We start from the raw sequence: 19,028 nt of genomic DNA, 5'->3' as shown, positions 1-19,028 counted from the left end.
TGAATTGAGCTACCTTTATGCTAGTTGAGTTGTTTAGCTATCTTATAGGGACTCCAACCATATTGCCTTCAAAAGATACCTGGGGTAGGGGTTTGTTGTTAATGCATTTTCTCCTGTTATCTATTCTCCAGACATTAATGTGAACAGGGAGAAAGTTAACTTTTAGCAACTTTTGTTTTCCAAGAATACTTACTGAATCACTTCCCAACACCTTCCCGCATTGCAAGCATCCTTGTTGATGTTTAATTCAAGCTTAAACTGGTAAACATCTGGTATATGGATAGCCACTTTAAGGTGGGAAGGGGAGGAAATTTGGATAAGTTTCTGCCATTTGCCTACATGTTATACGGAAGAAAAAGATGTATGATAAATTTTTATCTTTTGTGGGAAGGCTGTACTCAAGAGATGTGATTGTGATCAGAGGTGTATTCTTGGAGAAACATAATTTACCAAAAATTTATTTTGTTACACTTAACCCATTTTTTCTTTTCACCAGGATCCAACAACACCAAGTCGTCAGGTTGCCATTAGAATCCAGTATATGCCTGTGGGGTCCATCTCAGCCTACTCCATACGGCCAGAGAAATATGTGGGAACAATTGACAGGGAACCTGCTGATCATAAAAGTCCAAGTAAGTTTATTGAACATATTGTGAGTTAAATATGCTAATTGTTGTATTTGAAACAATAAATGTTTTTAATTGCACAAATTTGGATAACTAAATGTCATCAGATGTTAGTGTAGGTTTATTTTGATGTGAATGAAATTGAGAACCTTTGGGGAACAAACCACACTTGCATGGTAATGCTGGAATAAAACCATTGGATGAATTAGTGTCAAATGGAGTTTTTAGTTCTACTGGTTAAAAACCATTATGGAATGGTTTAATGTTCATTGTCTGTCCGTCCATTATCACAGGTTTATTATTGCTAATTTTCCAAACAACATAAAGCCATGAACTTTCACATACATTCAACCCAAGATCTAGTTGGTCCTAAATAAATATATTGCTGCTCAGATGTCATGAAAATCTTCAATGGATTGTCATATCAGCGTGGGTTTTAAATAAATGACTGCTGCTCCAGGTGGGTGAAAGGTCTAAGGCACTTGCCTTTACAGATCAGTGACATCTCACCACTCTCCACTTGCATTCAGATCTTGTCTCAACTAATGTGGGTATGTGAAAAAGCTTGGCAGTAGGTTCTGTGAGTTAATTGTTTTCGCAGGTTTTCATGGTTTCTTCCTCCACTAAATGCACTGGCCACCCTATATAGCAAACCATATGCTGAAAAATGGCATTAAGCTATCAAAACTGGACCAAACCAATAAGAGACTTTGTATGATGGCTGGATGGTCCTAAATGAACATGGTGCCATTCTGTCATCCAATATGACCACCACACCATCTACCCAGAAAATGTCATTATTGGTACTCAGAAGAACAGAAAGCCATACCAGCATGGGGTTTTCCAAGGAATACTTGTTATCATGGCTCCTGGGTCAGTGGCACTCCTTTATCAGCAGCATGTCTTTTCTAGATCAATGAATTTTGTGTGCTTGACCAAGGTAAAATAGTTCCTGCATCAGTGGCAAGACAAACAATGGCTTATGGCAAGTTTACCTCTGGAGAGACCCCAGATGGAGATCATGGTTGACATAGAATCCATATACAAGTTTGTCATATTCTGGGCAGACTAAATGTATTAACAGAAGGATCAACTAATACATATAGGATGCACACTCAGGCATTTTATCAGAATCCTGGGTTGTTGAACCTACATGTCTAGATTGTACTAAACAAACTTTAAAGATCAATGAGTTTTCATAAGTGGTGGAGGTAAGGCCCTCCACTTTAAAAGCATGTGAGGGGAAGTGGAGAATTTTCAGACTTTGGACTGAGTATGAAAACATTTCCTTGCTTGAATGATCAATACCCGAAATAGCTAACTTCCTACTTTGGGTCTTGTTTTAGAGACATCATTAACTGCAATCATGATGACTGGCTGCCATTCCACAATCTCTGACACCAAGTGCTTTTGTTGGGTTGTGCAGGGGTGTGTGTGACCGTTTTGTCCAGGGTACTTGCCTTTACAGATTTGGCTTTGAAAATGAGAGGGTATATCCCTGATGCAGGCTGTAGCTGAAAATTGTTTTGGTGATACCTTATGCAGTTATATTTCGGTTAAGTCATCCCTCATCTCCCATCAATTTGAGCATTCTTACGATGTATCTTTCAAACCATTCCTGATGAAATCGTGTATATGGATATAGTATTCACTTAACCTCACATTGTTTTTGACCCCCCCCCCTTTAAAAATGAAACAATGTCAAGGTTTTGCAAAATAAAACGTAGTCCTTTCATTCATCAGTTTTTCAAATTTTTATCTGATTATCACCATAGGGTTTCTAACACTGTCAACATCTTTGGTAAAACTGCTGCCATATCTGCGTGGGTGAGTCATGTTTTCAAATTTATGTGATGTAGTTCGCAGTCTTCGCTAAGCTCAGAATAATTATGCAAATTTCCCTTCCTTTGGCAGGTATATCTCATTGAACATGTGATACAAGAGTTACACATTGCTATTTGTTCAGGTTTTTAAAAAAAATAGAAATATTAAAACTAGACATTGCAAAATTTGGATGGAGATGACAGTCTGTACTGAGAAGGGACTAATCTTGAAATCAGAAAAAGGACAGCAGTCTGTATGATTCTTTACATTGACAGTGACTGTTGGTTTGAAATGCCAACAAGCTGACAATGTTAAGGCCCATCTGGCAATAATCTTTAATGAAATTACTAAATTTCTCACATTTTTTGTATCTTTGATGCTTTTGTTTTTTAAAATTGGTAAGGAGGGTACAAATAAATGTGTAGGTACATGAATACTATAGCCATCATGTGGTGACAGGCGTGGGTAATAATAATGGTATCTTGGAAGAGTGTACATCTATAAAGATTGGAAAGAATTCTTTTACATCTTTCTGGAAAGGCTGGATTCAGGTGGTGGCAGAAGTTCTTTGTATGAATGATTGGATAAATATTCTTGGAGAAACATAATTTATGCTTAAAATTTCCTTTTCTTATTGCATGAAACTTTGATATCTGTTTGTAGTATTTATCTTTTTTATAGAGTTAGATTAAACATTGGCTCCACCTTGTATCTGTTCTTGACTGCATTTCAGTATGAAAATAAATAAACAAACCTCATTTATAATAAATAAGGGATACTCAGTATAAGTATGCCCATCTACCTTTAGTAAGGTTTTCTTTTGTTGTCTTATTTAGCAAAGAACAAAGACAGTGAGTTTGGTAACATTGTGTTTGACTATGAGGGAGCCATCAAGAACATCCAGTATGCTGTAAAGGACATCGCTGAGCCAGCACACTTTCCAAAATATGCAGACAAGGTACAGTTATACATTCAGATTTACTTTAGATGTCCAATACATCTGAGTTCTGACAAACAATAAAATGCATTAATCAATGGGAATTTCCAAAGAGTTTGGTAAATACTTTAATTTAAATACATCTATGAGGTCAGGTGTATTGACCATGCAGTTTACTTGAGAAAAAAGTTCAGAAGTTCTGTGTATCTGCTTGAACCCAGTTTTGGAGTAAACCATTCAGTGTCATGGGTGAAGAGTGAGTTCCATGAAAACAGTTCGGTCTGTATTCTCTAAAGAGAGAGAGAGAGATTAAAAGAAATAAATAAACCTAACATTGATTGAAATTGTGTTTTACGTAACTATGACTTGAGACGACTACAGAGCAAAAGCAGGGAGTGATATGTTTGGTAATAATAGCAAATCCTTCCACCCGTAAAATTTAAATCATTATGTTCCAGTCATTGTTAGTACACATTAACACCTGCTTGTGTATATGGGATTGATTTTAAGCTGCTGTCAGACTAGAAAATATAAAGGATTAAGGAGAAGGATTGGTGGGGAACATGTATTGGCAATGACCACATTTCAGGGATTAATTTAAGACATTGATGGTGGTCTGTTGTTTTTGCATCAGTATGTAGGTAAATTACTTGACTTATAAATTTGGGCTAGAAACATTTTTAGACCACTTTATCATTTGGTTGTGTGCGCCAGATGACTGAGCAAATGTTTGTTGGGTTATTGTTTATGCTGAATTGAGCAATGTTTGTGTACAGGATACATTGAAGATAAACACAAAGGAGACATAATGTCTTTATTTTTCATGTTTCAGTAATAATTGGGTTAGTTTTAATTAGGTCTGCTTTTTAAGGAGCTAACATCTTTGAAAAATAAGCTAAAATGCATTAAAAAAATTTTTCCTTCATGAATGCAACATATCTTGTCAAATTATCAGGTCAAGCCTATTTTGGCACCAAAGCTTGTAGTACTTTGTGAAGTTAGTATAAACGTTTAGGAGCCATGCCACAACCATGCTAAATCCAGATTCATGCTATAATAAAGTGTTATAGCAGAGTGCATCATGTATCACATTGGGGAGCATATCTTTATAGTCATTGGTCTATACTTTCAAATTCCATCTTATTATTCTTTCTTCACTATAATTTATAAGCTGTTTGAGATCAAGAGATAAAATTCCTGATTTTTAGTTGCATCATGTAGCTTGCCATATTTATTTGGAACCCTGTCTTCAGTGTCAAGGTCATGGATTTTTATTTTCCTTGATTTTTTTCCCTTCCCACTATAATGTTAGAGCTGTTTAAGATTAAGGGATGAAACCTGCTATATTTGTCACGTACTATGTTGATGTTCCTATCTTGAAAGTCATAGTCTGTTACTTTAGGTTTCAGTTGCATGTTTTCTTCTGCACTACAACTTGTGACCTATCGAAGATGGATGAATCGTATTAGGTAACTTGTATATTGTTACTAACAGATGTGTTGCATCCCAAATTGAAGGTCAAGGGCATAGGTATATAATTTCATAGTTTGTTTTGTTTCTGCTTTTATATTGTTATAGCTGTTCGTGACTCATGGATGAACCATGATACACTTTCGTTTCTTTGCTGGATGGCATCAGTCACAGATTTATCTTGGTCAAAATCATTGCCAAATTTTTTGGCGTTTTCTAAACTTTTATTCCAGTGACCTTTGAGATAGAGATATGAAACCTGGTTACTTTATGTTTGTCTGTCTAATGACTCTACAGCTCTGACAAGTGTCACAGCTAGATTTCATTAGGACAAACATATGATTCCAGTTGGCCAACTATCCTAGTTTTTTGTTGCTGATCTGAGCACTTCATTCCAGCAGTGTAAATTTAAAAAAAAAAAGTAATTATATTTTTTTCCCCCAAAAATGATTTGTGCATCTAATGGAGCTGGTTTAACCCAGTACTTGAAGTGCTTAGTATGTTATATATTCTAATCATTATAATTAATATAGTGTTTAAAAGAAACATACCCACCTACCCTAATTTTGAAACTAGTGCCATAGGAAACACATAATTTTTTTGTGCTCATTGTATGCTTTTGGTGACATCACAGTAGACAGGGAGAAAAAAAAATTTGTTGATGCTTTTTTACGGAACTTTCTTAAATAGTACTGTATGGGTAGAATCATCCATGGCATACTTATAGTTGGAAGGTGAAAAATATCGCTATTTTTCATAAAGTACCTAAGCAGTTTAAATATTTAGACCTTTAGGAATTTCGTGAAATTTCTTGAGGTTTCTTTACATTTTGTCACCAAAGATGGAGGATGAGACAAAATTGTACCATATAGTCCAGAGTTTATCCTCTTTTTCTGTACTGTTATATAAGTAATGTTTTACAGCATAAATACATGTATTACAGGTGGAGTTCAATATTGGCGAGCAGAAGAGAACAAGCACTTGGTTTGCTGTTAACATCAAGGTGATCTTTCGTAACACTGTTACAAAATGTCAGGGATTTATTGCTACTTTGAAAGACAACTATGGCTTCATTGAGAATGCTGACCATGATAAGGAGGTCTTCTTTCACTTCAGGTACAAAGATTGTGTGTGTGTGTTGTGAGTGAGAGTGAGAGAGATCAGATGTTTACTGTTTGTCTGGATTGGACCTGCAGATATCCTTGACCTAAGTCTGCCATTGCATAATATACCAGCAGATCAGAGCTATGTTATTTGTTGTAGTGATTACACCCAACAAACTACATGGACCCATCCAGTGCATTATGTGATGGCAGATGTGTCTGTGCAGTTTAAAGTTGGATCCAATTTACTCGCGAGTATTTATGGTGTCCTTTTGACCTTTATTTTCAGATAAATTTATACTATTTAGCAATCTTAGTTAGAGATAATCAAACAAATTTCCATTTCAATGTATTGTTTGCTAAACCTTTGGTGCGTTCTTTTGGTGCGTTCTTGAAATTTGAAAATAAAAATTCAACAGAACAGTAAAAAATTTCACTGGATGAGAACTTTTTGTTAGAGTCATATCAATATATATATATATATATATGATATCCAGAATAAATATTTCCGTTTTTTTTAGGTGCAGTTAACCTTTGGTTATAATTCGTAAATTCAGTAGCTCATAAATTAGTCGAGGTCATTCAGTGAATAAAAGTTCATGGGACTGCCATAATGTATCTTCATTTATGGTCTTTATGAAGAGCTAACTGTTCATGCCATGTACTTCTGTGTGTGATTCTGAACAAGCAAGGGCAGAAAGTATTCTTATTTGTTTAATCCCAGCCAACATCTCATAATAACTAGACAAAATTGCATCAACATTGGCTCATTTGGCTGCAGGGCCATGTGTGCTTATGGTGTGAACCTATGTCTGTTGTGCATTATTTGTCATCCATCTTACATGCATCGTCAATTGTTTATTACCATTGTGGAGTCCATATTTCTAATCAGATTTTCATCAGACGTGGAATATAGGCTTGTGTCATCATCAAAATCATCAAGAACTAGATTTGTTATTGTTGTGGTCATTCAATTGATTAACATGCTTGTTAGCTCAATAGAGTATGTATTTCTGATTCAGATTTGGAATATTTGCTTATTCCATCAAGACTTCTGATTATGAAAAAGATAAATGCATATTAATACAGTTATCGTGCGTTTGATTAACTGAGCTTATTACAGTTCTGGAAGCAATATTTCTGAGCTAAATATAATCATACTGAAAATATGGGTTAATGCCATCATGATCTTGGATAACTTTAGTAACGAGCAAGATATAAGCATATTAATTAGGCGGTCTTGCATTTGATTGGCTGAGCATGTTACCACTTGGGAGGAAGTATTTCTAATTTAGCTTTATTCAGAACTGGAATATATTGTCATGTTTATACGATCTTGATTGAATTCGATAGTGACCAAGACCCAGGTATGTTTATGAGATAATCTTGGATCTGATTAACAGAGTTTGTTAATCACTCTGGAGACATATTTCCAATCTGATTTTGATCAAACTTAGAATATAGGCTTATGTAATGAAGATCTTAGTAATTAGCAAGATCCATACATATTAAGGAGGTGGCTAAACATGTCACCTCTCAAGAGATTCTATTTCTGATAAGATTTTGAGTAAACTGAACAGAATTTTAAATCACTTAGATTGGTGTAAATGTGCCTAAGATAAAATACATTGATCTGATTGACTCAGTTTGTTTGCACTTAAATGATTATTATTTATAATCAAATTTTATCAAATGCTATATATAGGCTTATATCCTCAATATATCCAGTGAGTTTTATTACAGGCGAAATCTCTGCATAGTGAAATTCAGTCTAAATAAGAATAGCTCTGACTAGAGTTATGGAAGTAACCTGTGTTGATCGCTGTTGAGAATCACAGGTTACAGAGTTCTTTACCTTGCAAAAACATTCAAACCTGATGAAAATAAGTTTTAGAATACAAAATCAGGCATAAGAGAGTTCCATTTTTTTGCCACACTGTGAAGATAACTTCTGAAAAGTGTGTAAATTTGAGAAAATAATTGGGTAGGAATTGGCTCTTTACAGTGAGACTGTTCTTGACACAAGCACAGTTATTTTATTTTCATGGGTCTTCATAACCTAAACTGAAGAACATTGTTTTCATTTCCACCAACTTGGAAGCATTAACAGACAAGAACAAAGATGGCAGAACATGTTCAGTGTTCACAGTGTTTGTTGTTCCTAGATTGTCTTGACTTGTTAGGGTAATTTATAATGCACGTATAATTAGCATTTGGTTATAATCCCCAAACAGGTCACTTGAAGACAACCAAAGAGTACCAGGATAAATTATCAGTTACTTAAAGTAAAACCTAGAGCTGTGTTGACTAAGTTCGCAAACAAAAATGTCACACATGGAATGGAATAATCAAAATTGGCCTTAATAATAGCAGACTTTGTTTTAGCTCTTTTGGCCATAAACTAGAAAAGCCTATGGGATGTCCTGGTGTCCATCGTCTGTCCATTTAGCGCTAAATTTGTTATTGCTGCTCCACGTAAACTACTTGGAGGATTACCATGAAACTTCACAATAACTCTTGTGTTGACTAAGTTCACAAACAAAAGTGTCACTTGGAATGGAATAATCAAACACCAGTTGATCATACACTCCTCTTGTCAAATACATTGGTCATTGAATTGTTTTCAATATGATTTAGCTATGGAAATCATGTTTACGATGATAAAAGCAACCATGAATAGCAATATCTCTGCATTTGTCTTCTTCCATCTGAACATACATAACATAATATCACTTAAGCCCTCCGATCCATCCTTGTTTCAGTACAGATTATTTATTGTTTTCTGTAGCTCTGTGGAAGGAGATGCAAATGAACTTGATCTAGGAGATGAAGTGGAATACACTCTGACTAGAAAGAGCACGAAAACTAGTGCTGAAAATATCGTCCGTCTGCCAAAGGGAACTGTAGCAGCTGAGGTATATAGTTGTTAACTGAGTCGGAAAGATTGTATGCTTCAGTTTTAAATACAACAAGAATCATATAAATGTTATGCACTGTACTTTTTATTATTTATTTGAATTTCATTTCTGTAGTGAAGACAGAGTTTTTTTGTGGTTCTTTATTTGCATGGAAGTCACAAAAGTGTTGTGTTCTTTCTTTGGTTTTAGTTCTGTTTTCATTCCTATACAAATGAATTAGAAAGGCCGTTAAATAGCTGTAATTTGAATGCCAAAATTGTAGCTTGTTGATAAGCTGTCTTTTGTTATAATGCAGTAGTTGGGGTCCGTAACTGCCATTCATGTTATGTACTGAACCATGATATAGAGACACAGTTGCTCCTGACGCATAATTCGCACAAACTTTTTATGAATTCACATACTTGGAAAGTGGTAGATGCACTAAAATTCGCACAAGTTTCAGGTCGTGCATATGAAAATGTACTCTGCACATTATATAATTTTATTCAGCTGTTCACCCTTAAAGTGCTTGTCGTGACATAAATCAAACTGGTAGAAATATTATAGTGCTTGTTTCAACATAAGCCATTAGAAATCTTTTTTCTTAACTGTTTACATATCTCATCTCTTGATATGAATGGATGTTTAACTAAATTTAATTGGCACATTGGGCCCCGTAACAAGCATTGTGATATAGATTGAACATTGCATTATCAAAGTTACAAAAGCTCGTTTATAATAAGGCTATCTAGAGGACCCAAATGGCTGATTTCCAGTGTGGTTCATCTTTGGACAACAATTTAATTAAGCAAATACTGGCTGATAATAGTGATGAAGCCAATAAATTTTTAAAGTTAGGAAGTATGTCAGATTATTGGAACGGGGAAAGTGTTAATGGAGATATCATTGAATGATTTTGAACTGAAATGGTGTTAACTATGAGTCCAGTGTACATGCTGCATGGACAAAGACAGACTGTATGCTGGTCAACCCCTCATTTCAGTGGTATTTCAAAATTAAACATAGAAAAAGCAGACCAAATTAGCCAAATTAATATACAGACAATTTAGAAGTAGAGTGCAATTTTTGTTTCGTTCTCATCGCTATTAGCCCAGCTGGATCATGTGCTAGAAGACCATATAGCCCTAACATAAAGTTTAAGATAAATCAAACAAATAATAATCTAAAAATGAAATTAAGAAATAGATGTTTTTTTTATCAGAATACCAACGTTTTACAAGCAGACAATGGCATTGATGGATTTAAAATCCAAATGCAACCTTATGGAACAGTAAATCTGGCGTAGTAGTCAGAAGATTTAAACATTAAAAGAGCATATGTTAGTGAAGAATCTTATTTTGAGGTTTTAAAGATTATGATTTCTGTAGGGGTCTTACAGAATTAAACAGGAAGAAACAGAGATGGATATAGAAGTGTTTGGTAAATAACGAACTATGGCTGTTTCCTCACACCTTTTTGTTCCCCCTTATGATAAAATCCTGGGAGCATCTCTGTAGAGATTAATGGAAGATTTGATGACTGTGGGGTGTGGTAGTTGAAAACCCAACACTAGTCAGATAGTAATAATTTTATTTATGGACAGTGAATATAATTGATATTTGTGCCTCTAATTTTGTCAAATAATAATGTTCTGAAAGGAAAATATAAATTTAAGCTTCGTGTTGTTTTCTCTCAGCCTGTATTGTTATATATTTGATAACTCAATTTAAGTACACTGATTTAATTTTAGCCACTGGGTTCATGATGGTACCATGTTATATTTGGTTTGGTTTTGTTGGTTTTAATGACAGTTTTAACATATTAGCTACATCATGCTGAGGAAAATGGGAGTAAAGTGACTTTCCAATGACTCGTCAAGGTAGCTGACTTGGAATGACCTGGATGGTTATCAAACCCACCCAGTGATTAAAAGTCCAGTGCTGTACCAGTTGAGCTACTGTAGTTGCCTGTTATGTCTGGAATTGTGTTATATAAATGGTGTTGTGTGGGAGAACTGCATTGTCAGTTGAATTTAATAAAATCTTATACTGTTGTAAACATACTAACATCATGAACACATCAGACAAGTTCAGCTTTCTTCTTTCTACACAACATAGTTATGAAGATTTTTAGAGTTCATTAGTTTCAGCTCAGAAACAAAATGTTCTTATTGTTATTGAGTTTCAAATTAAAATCAGACATTTCATTATAACTTAGAATAAATTGCAGTATTGCCATTGTGAGAATTAACTCCCTCGCTTTATGTATACTACTCCAGTTGCAGGGATTCTATGCATTTGTTTGTTAGTTGGTTCTTACAAAGACATTATTGGTGTTATATTTTCAGGAAATACTGCGTGACAAAGGTGTTGTTCTGGGGAGAATAGTTCGCCCAATGAGGATCGTGAACCCTGATCAGGAAGAATATTCTGGCTTAGTGCAGGTTGGAACTGATGGTGAGTTAATTAACATCATGAAATCGTGTGTTGTTTAGACAGTAATTAGATTGTTGAAGAAAAATAAAAAAATACTAATAAACATAAGATAAGAATGCAGTTTTGTTAAAGATATCCAGTTTTCATAGAGGATAAACAAAAACATATGTTGATATATCAATAAATAATGAAATACTGGGTTGTAACAAGGCTTGCTTGATTTTGCTGCTTAAAACATCAAGGATAAATTTACAACATCGATTAGCCTTTTCATGGCATAATCATTCTTGATGCAGCTTACATAGGCATTTGTGACGATACAAAAGTGAAAATTATAAAAAGATATTTGGTGTGGCACATATTTATAACTTAGATTTGTTTATTTATTAGTTTAATTTATTAATTTTGCAAGATTACTGAAAGAAGTTAATTATTTTTTATACTTAAATGCTCACTTAACATGTCTAATCCCATTACATACTGCACAGATCCAGTTCAACTGATGTATAATTCACTGGCAGATTAGGGTCTGTGATGTTTGTTTTGCTAATAACTTCAAATAAACTGCATAGATCCAGATCTGACAGTACATTACATTATGGCAGATCTGGATCTGTGCAGTTTGTAGTGGGACTATACTTATAAGCGAGTATCTATGGTAATTTGTTTTATTTCAGATAAATGCTGTTTGAATTGGGGGTTTAATGTACTGCAGAATAATGTGTGGTGGTGTTTCCATGGTGATGTATAAATATTAGCAATCCTGGTTATTTGGCTTTTTGTATGCTATTCAATAATATATCTAGTTTTCATGTTGGTATTCATTTGGTAAATATATGGACTATGCCTCAGCTGAATTCTGGTGCATTTATGATGCTGTTTTAAAACGCTATTTACTCCTGACAGATGAACTTGATGCTCAAACCTATCCCTATGGCATCACAAGCTTGGCTGACAAAAGAGACTTTCTTCAGAAGGGTGATATAGTCAAGTTCCAAGTGGCTGTTGTCAAATCGACCAAAAAGGAACGTGCTGTGAACATTGCTGCCATAAGAAAATATATCAGAGCTCGAGTTGATTCCATCAAGGACAAGGTCAGTAGAGGGACATCACTCTGATGTATGAAGAAAATAAGCTGTTTTTATTAAATACTTTATTGTTTTTGGTAGAGGCTGTTGTTACCATGTGTCTTTTATTCCATTCCATTTTAAGCGGAGTTTGTTACTTGTGCCAAGTAAATTGTCTCGGAATAGTTCAGTGTTAACATCTACACAGAGTGAGCTTTTATGCAAGTTTATATGCTTGTGAGCAGATAAAATGAACCCACAGGTAAAGCAGTTCAGAGTTTTGTAAAATGTCGTACTTACAGGTAGATTAGTTCATGGTGCTAAACAACTTGGAGAGCAGTTCTGCACCTCTTATTGCACAAGTTAAGGTCTTGAATCTTTGGAATTAATGGCATGTTGTTGGTTTTTCCTCAGTAAAGTGAATAGATTTGTGCTTGTAATGTTGGCCTTAACTGCAGTGTTGATTTATAAACTGATTGTTTTGGGTCTAAAGAGGACATTTATCATATATGAAAATAGTAAATAGGTTTTCCAGAATATGGGGTATTGTAATATGTATATGCTGTATTTATAAACAGCTAGGAGGCCTGTAATAATAGTATTTAATGGTGCGTTGTCTTTAAAATGTACTTTCAGTATGGCTTCATCAACTACGAGGCAGAGGAGGGTAAGAAGCTCTTTTTCCACATGACAGAGGTTCATGATGGGGTGGAGATACAATCATGTGATGAAGTGGAGTTTGTTGTAGTACAGAACCAACGAAATGGAAAATACTCAGCCTGCAGTGTGAGGAAAATCTCGTAAGTTTTTATAAACAGGACTGCTGTATGTAAAATCCTGTAGGATCAAATAGAATTATGTAATGACAAGTAGAAAGCATTAGACTTCGTTTGAATTTTCTCTCATATCAGTTTGATTCATATGCTTTAACTTCTGTCAGTATGCAACGCTTACGCAATAACTTGTGCCTGGAAAACTAGTGAACCCACTTATTATGCAGGATCTGGCATGGATTCCGTTTGCATTATTCAAAATGGCAAAAGAATTGACCCTTTTTTTATTGTCCCAAATGGCGGTTAGTCCTACTTGCATACGAGATAAGTCATAGTCATGTGTCAGGTGAAATAGTATCATTTGACCACTAGAACACTTGAAATTTAGGGTTTGCCTTAAAATTTCTTTGCATTTTAAAGTTGTTTTATTCTTGAAAAGGTTATTGAATCCCTTGAAAAACTACATGAAAATTTTCCACCCAAACTTTTGAATTTGTCTTACAGAATGTAAAGTATTAAACCTGGATAAGAAATGCCACATTAAAAATGTTTTGTTGTATTTCATTTCCAAAAATGAATAAATAAATAAAACAGGGTGGATTAGATGACACTTAACATGAGTATTTACCAGATGGAATAGCATCACTTTACTTTAGTGGCACACTTATTAATTACGTGGGTTTTATTTTCTTTTGTACCAATTTGTTAACTGAGAAACAACACAACATATGGAGAAAGTTCAATTTTGATAGAAAAATATTTATTGGAAACTTATGAACATCCTTAAAAAGTCATTGAAAAACATCTCCCTGGAGCTGTATGAATCATGTAATAAAGTGAAGACAGGAGCTACATACATTTTATCTGAGATTAGCTGTGGGTTTGTGGTGTTAGAATTGGATGTTAGGCTCCATTGCTTTCTTGTATAACCATTAAGTAATAAAGCTGTGCAGTTTTTAATAAATTGAAAATGATGTCTATTAAATATAAAGCACTGCATACTTTAGCTCTCTGTACTGACCTCACAGAATGTCCAAAATTTATTTTTTGTATTTTAAAAGTGGTTTCATATATTATGTATAGTTATACCTTTTGTCTTCAAAAATATGGTGTATTTTGTCAAATTTATCATGTGTGATGATGTCATTGGTGCCAGCATGTGAGGTGTTATCTGTGGAAAGTGTGAAAATTACAGTTGACTTCAATGTATTTATACAAATTAAACTATCCCCGCAGTCAAGAAACAAATGAAACTTTGAAAAAAGTTTACATTGTTAGGTAAGTTGAAATCTCTGAAAATTTTATGTTCTACTCATGTAGGTACTTTCATTTTAAAGAAAGGAGTTAGATTCTAAAGCAGACATTACCTGATCAACAGGCATTGATACAAAATCAGTTTTTGAAATCATCTGTTACTGGTAGTTTATTAATGGTATGTGTTATTGTTATGCCATATCCAGTATATATCAACTGCAATATATGTACACTTGATATAATAAAGTAGTGAGAAATCAACTGTTAATTTTGTTTCTAAACAAACAGCATGTGTTCAATAAAAAAAATCTCAAAGTTTTCCAGATTTCAGCCATTATGAAGTCCTCAAAAACTAACCACATTCAACAATATGTTAATTTTTGACAGAAGAAACATTTTTAACCATCTAACACCTACAAAATGTTATACATGTTCTCAGTTGCAGTCAGTACGAAAGTGTTTGAAAAAAAATTAAAGCAAAATGAGCAACTTAGACCATATGCTGTTTTTGTCGGTATTCAGTTTTATGGGGTCACTTCACAGTAACAACAAAATGCTGTATTATATTTCTTTAAGCAGAATTGACATACAAATGTTGATTGATATTTGTATGGGCATCTGTATTTTTCTCTTTATGTTTATTGTTGCATTTTGAGATAATTCTTTAGTGCAAATAATAACTGGAATATTTAAACGAGAGGATGTAAATATAGAGAAGGCGCATTGAGGAATGATGTTCACTGCAATTAAAAAAGAAGCAGCCAGTTGATGTTCACAGCAATTAGAAAAGAAGCAGCCAGTTATACTGTTTTTTGACTAAAATTTTCTATTACCTGGTCTTATTAAGTTGCATACATTATATTGTACTTGTTCTACAATTTCAGTTTTATTAGCACCCAGGCAAATAAGATCATAATATACATAGCATGAATCACATACATACCATCCTATTTCAAAGAAATAATTATGGAAGAACAGGAATATTGTGCCCATTTGTTTACTTCAAGTGCAACAATCTTTATAAACAAGAAGCAGATAATTGAAGCTTTGAATATATATCTGTTACCCTAAGAAACCTCGCCAAGCCATTTATACATAGTCAAATGTAAACATTTTGTAATCGGGTCAGCGGTGTAGAGCAGGGGTGCACAACCCCCAGCCCGCGGGTCAGATCCGTCCTGCCAGCGTGTTCTGTCTGGCCCTCAGGGCAAATTAACAACACAGAAATCTGGGACGTGAACAGTAATTATATTAAAGAAATTAGAGTTTGCAGCCCTCAAGTGGTCTTAGAAAATGCAATCTGGCCCTTGGCCAAAAAAAGGCTGTGCATCCCTGATGTAGAGGTAAAACAGCTGTAATGTTAATACTAATTTATCAAACAGTAGCTGTTCAAGCCCTGTTGTAAGCCATATTTTTTAATTTTAGTTTTCTGTTAAATATAAATAGTGTATACTTTGCCTTCTGTTTTTCATACACATTCTGTTCACACCAATCTGTTTACTTTTTTCTTTTCACTTTGTTACATGTTTGGATACATAACTCAAACTGTTATCTGTCAACTGTTATGCAATGGTTTGAATGGAGAGTTTAAAAATAACTCGAAAATTAGGATTTTTAAATAACTCATGAAGCAATTTTTTTAATAAAAATATGCCAATTTCACCTGAATGCTTAGACATTAATGTTGTCAAAAAATGGTTGGGTATATGTGTGTGTGTTTTTTTTAATAGAAATTGATGCATTAAATTAATCAATCCAAAGAAATGGAAGTTACATGCCTTTTCCAGTGATGCACTAAGCGAGCCAGTCAGAGCTGTAGCTTGTAAAGGTCTCGCACCTATGTCCCATAGATTACAAATCTGATGTTCTACCAGTTTCACAACTGCTTTCCCCACCTAAGAAATGAAATTGAGTCCCTAAAGCACAAAGTGGTGGCACACATCTCACGTAAATTGAATCAAAAAAGATTATTATTAACATTTTTCATAGGGTCTCTTCTCAGTTGCTAAATTAGATGACTATACATACCTTAATGGGCAAGGGCAGTTGTCACATGATCAGAATCAGAAAGAGACAGAGAGAGTGAGTGAGAGAGAGTGGCAGTATCAGTTCTTGTAGAGCATATCTTTTGTATTTTGCCATGGTTTATTTGCTGCATTTTGGATGTCTTATACATATTTTCTTTTCTTTTTCAACTTTATAAGTTTTGTGGGTGTACATGTGTGAGTGTACTCACATGCAAACTGAAATCTTATCAGTATCAGGCAACACTGTCAACCAACCATGGTTGCTGCATTATTTCAGTTTAAATAATAAATCAATAGACTGATTGCCAGCCTAAAATCTGTATATTTATCCTTGAGTATCCTGCTCCTTTTAAAAAGACCATTTGCCCAACTGCCCAATGTCATGTCTGACTGTGTGTGTCCATTGCATGCATGAGTGTTTATAAATTTTGTTTCTGAATGGATTCCCAAGCAGTGTACAAGTGAACATTTTTTTAACTTTCTTCAGACCTGACAGTTTGCCTATTACCTTGTTTCATCATTGATTTGAACATCGAACAATTGAATTTTGTTTGTTTAATTTTCAGGGGCAGAATTGGGATTTCCATTTTAGCCTGTGTTTTTTTAATTCTTTTACTTTAAGCATTATTCAGCTAATACAATGGATATACTAGGTTCTTTCTGCTTCTATACATTGGAGCTAGAATGTCATTTCAAAGTGTTCGAGAGGCAGTTATTTTTGATGACTTCTTATTGGTTAAGTCACAGTAATGATGTTGATGAAATAATGGTGGGATATGGGGTACACACTGAAACGAAAACATTTGTAAAAATCTGTTTACTGTTTTTTTTTCTTGCCTTCATTCTGTAGGCCAATATAAAATAAGATGAAAATGCACATCCACTCTTTTTCTTCACAATGAGTATCAAAACTGTACTTGTACTATACAGAAACACAAGTGCGTCGCATACAGAACATTTTACAGCTTTTGGTATTTTACTCTCTCTTGTATAATTGAAGAAAAGTGCTTAATGTTTGTGATTATTGATCAATATAAGGAGAATTTTTATTGAATTGGTAATAAAATAAAGTTTAATATAAGCTTTCTTTAATGTAAGCTTTCCACAGCTGATCCATACGCAAAACTTCTTTGATCATTGATTTTTAGAACATTTGGTGCGTATTCTTAATTATGCACTGTAGCAACATATGGCTATTGCTACATAACAAAAAATCTGATATTGGTATTTATTTATGGTATGGAAGTACACAAATTGTTATTCTGAGGCAATCAAGATTTTGATACAAGTAGTCATTGGCAGACAAAACAAGAATGAGTGTTTAAACAAAAATGAAAATAGGTGTCAGGGATAATCAACTGTATTTAAAGTAATATGTGTAAATGCAGAATTTCAGATATATCTCTTGCAACAGTCAGCTTTACTGGGATGTGTTTAGCCATACTCTACATATAATCTACAAAATTAGGTTCCAGAACATAAGATAAAACCACTGGCTTTTTAATAGTTGATTTTCTGTTCTAAAAGCAGTCTTTGATAAGAATTAAATACATATTTTGGGAAGAGAGGTACTTCTTTTCTCTATGTGAGTTTCATCAAAGGAATCTGATTGGGGGCCAAAATTGACCCTTATTGCACCTTGTCATTTCATTTATAAATTTTCATTTCATTTCTTCCTCCATATAGGGATATACAACGTCCAGAGCGTTTAATGAGCCGACTGAAGAGTGTAGTTGATGATAATGTTGGTCCTAAACTAATTGTCTTGCGTCAGCCAAAAGGCCCTGATGGAACTAAAGGCTTCATCCAACCACGAACTCCATGGAAACCACCAGCTTGAAAATGTTAAAACTGGTCATAATGTTTGAATTCTGCATTATTTTTATAACTTAAGCATGATGTATTTGAAAGCTTGTATACCAGTAAAAATAAATCATGTCAGTCATTTGATCTTCCAAAGATCTTTCTGTAAAAGGGAAGAAGTCAAAACTATGGATACAAATTTTAAGAAAGGAAAGCACTTGTTTTTTATAGCTTGCTGGCCTAAGCTTGTAGTCAGCTAGCTGGCACCTTTATTTAACTTTGGATGTCTCTGATCCCTAAAATAAAATTCATGGTTTTAACGTTTAAAAATTAAAAGAAATATATTATTTTCCTGTCTCCTTGTTAGTTTTCCCTCTTGGCCTTTAAGTTCTGTATGTATATCTTGTATTCAGTGTAATAATAATATTAATGCCTATGTATGAAGTATTATTCTCCCAACAACCCGTCAGTCAGATTGCCTGCTTGTTAGTTTTTAATTGGGGTTTGCTGTAAATGTAAGAATATTTCCCCTCCAGCAATTTGTATATCTGTTAACATTTCCTTCAGATTGATGCTGAAAAGGTTCAGTTCCTCAGAGTGCATATTGTTGAAATGTCCATTACAGCTACTTCTACAGATGCTAACATTTCTTGTCTTAAATCTTATCCTAGTGAAGAAATGAGACAAGGTTATTTTCAGGCTTATTTCTGAGAGACGGGATGAGAGAGTGCTTCTGATTGGATGTGAATGTTTGGGTATGAATAGATGGTACAGAAGAAGAAAACAAACAAAATATTGGATTAAAATAGCTA

The 19,028-nt window shown here is 34.2% G+C and overlaps 1 protein-coding gene across 2 annotated transcripts in view; it reads left to right on the top strand.

The window, feature by feature from the left end:
* The window catches only part of LOC149786844 (cold shock domain-containing protein E1-like), a 65,396-nt gene extending 46,831 nt beyond the window's left edge, over nucleotides 1-18,565 (top strand). For both annotated transcript variants that reach the window (XM_089977374.1, XM_089977373.1), the window contains 8 exons: nucleotides 497-632; nucleotides 3,287-3,408; nucleotides 5,801-5,973; nucleotides 8,749-8,875; nucleotides 11,205-11,313; nucleotides 12,199-12,386; nucleotides 12,996-13,159; nucleotides 18,100-18,565. In XM_089977374.1, coding sequence (XP_089833500.1) covers nucleotides 497-632; nucleotides 3,287-3,408; nucleotides 5,801-5,973; nucleotides 8,749-8,875; nucleotides 11,205-11,313; nucleotides 12,199-12,386; nucleotides 12,996-13,159; nucleotides 18,100-18,253 — 1,173 coding nt within the window. In that variant the 3' untranslated portion in view covers nucleotides 18,254-18,565. The remainder of the gene's footprint in view (nucleotides 1-496; nucleotides 633-3,286; nucleotides 3,409-5,800; nucleotides 5,974-8,748; nucleotides 8,876-11,204; nucleotides 11,314-12,198; nucleotides 12,387-12,995; nucleotides 13,160-18,099) is intronic.
* Nucleotides 18,566-19,028: the final 463 nt, after the last annotated feature.

Source organism: Sinohyriopsis cumingii, chromosome 12, assembly GCF_028554795.1.
Source record: "Sinohyriopsis cumingii isolate HCF-2022 chromosome 12, ASM2855479v2, whole genome shotgun sequence".
In the NCBI taxonomy this organism is placed as follows: Eukaryota; Metazoa; Mollusca; class Bivalvia; order Unionida; family Unionidae; genus Sinohyriopsis; species Sinohyriopsis cumingii.
This window is presented reverse-complemented; position numbering and strand designations above follow the sequence as displayed.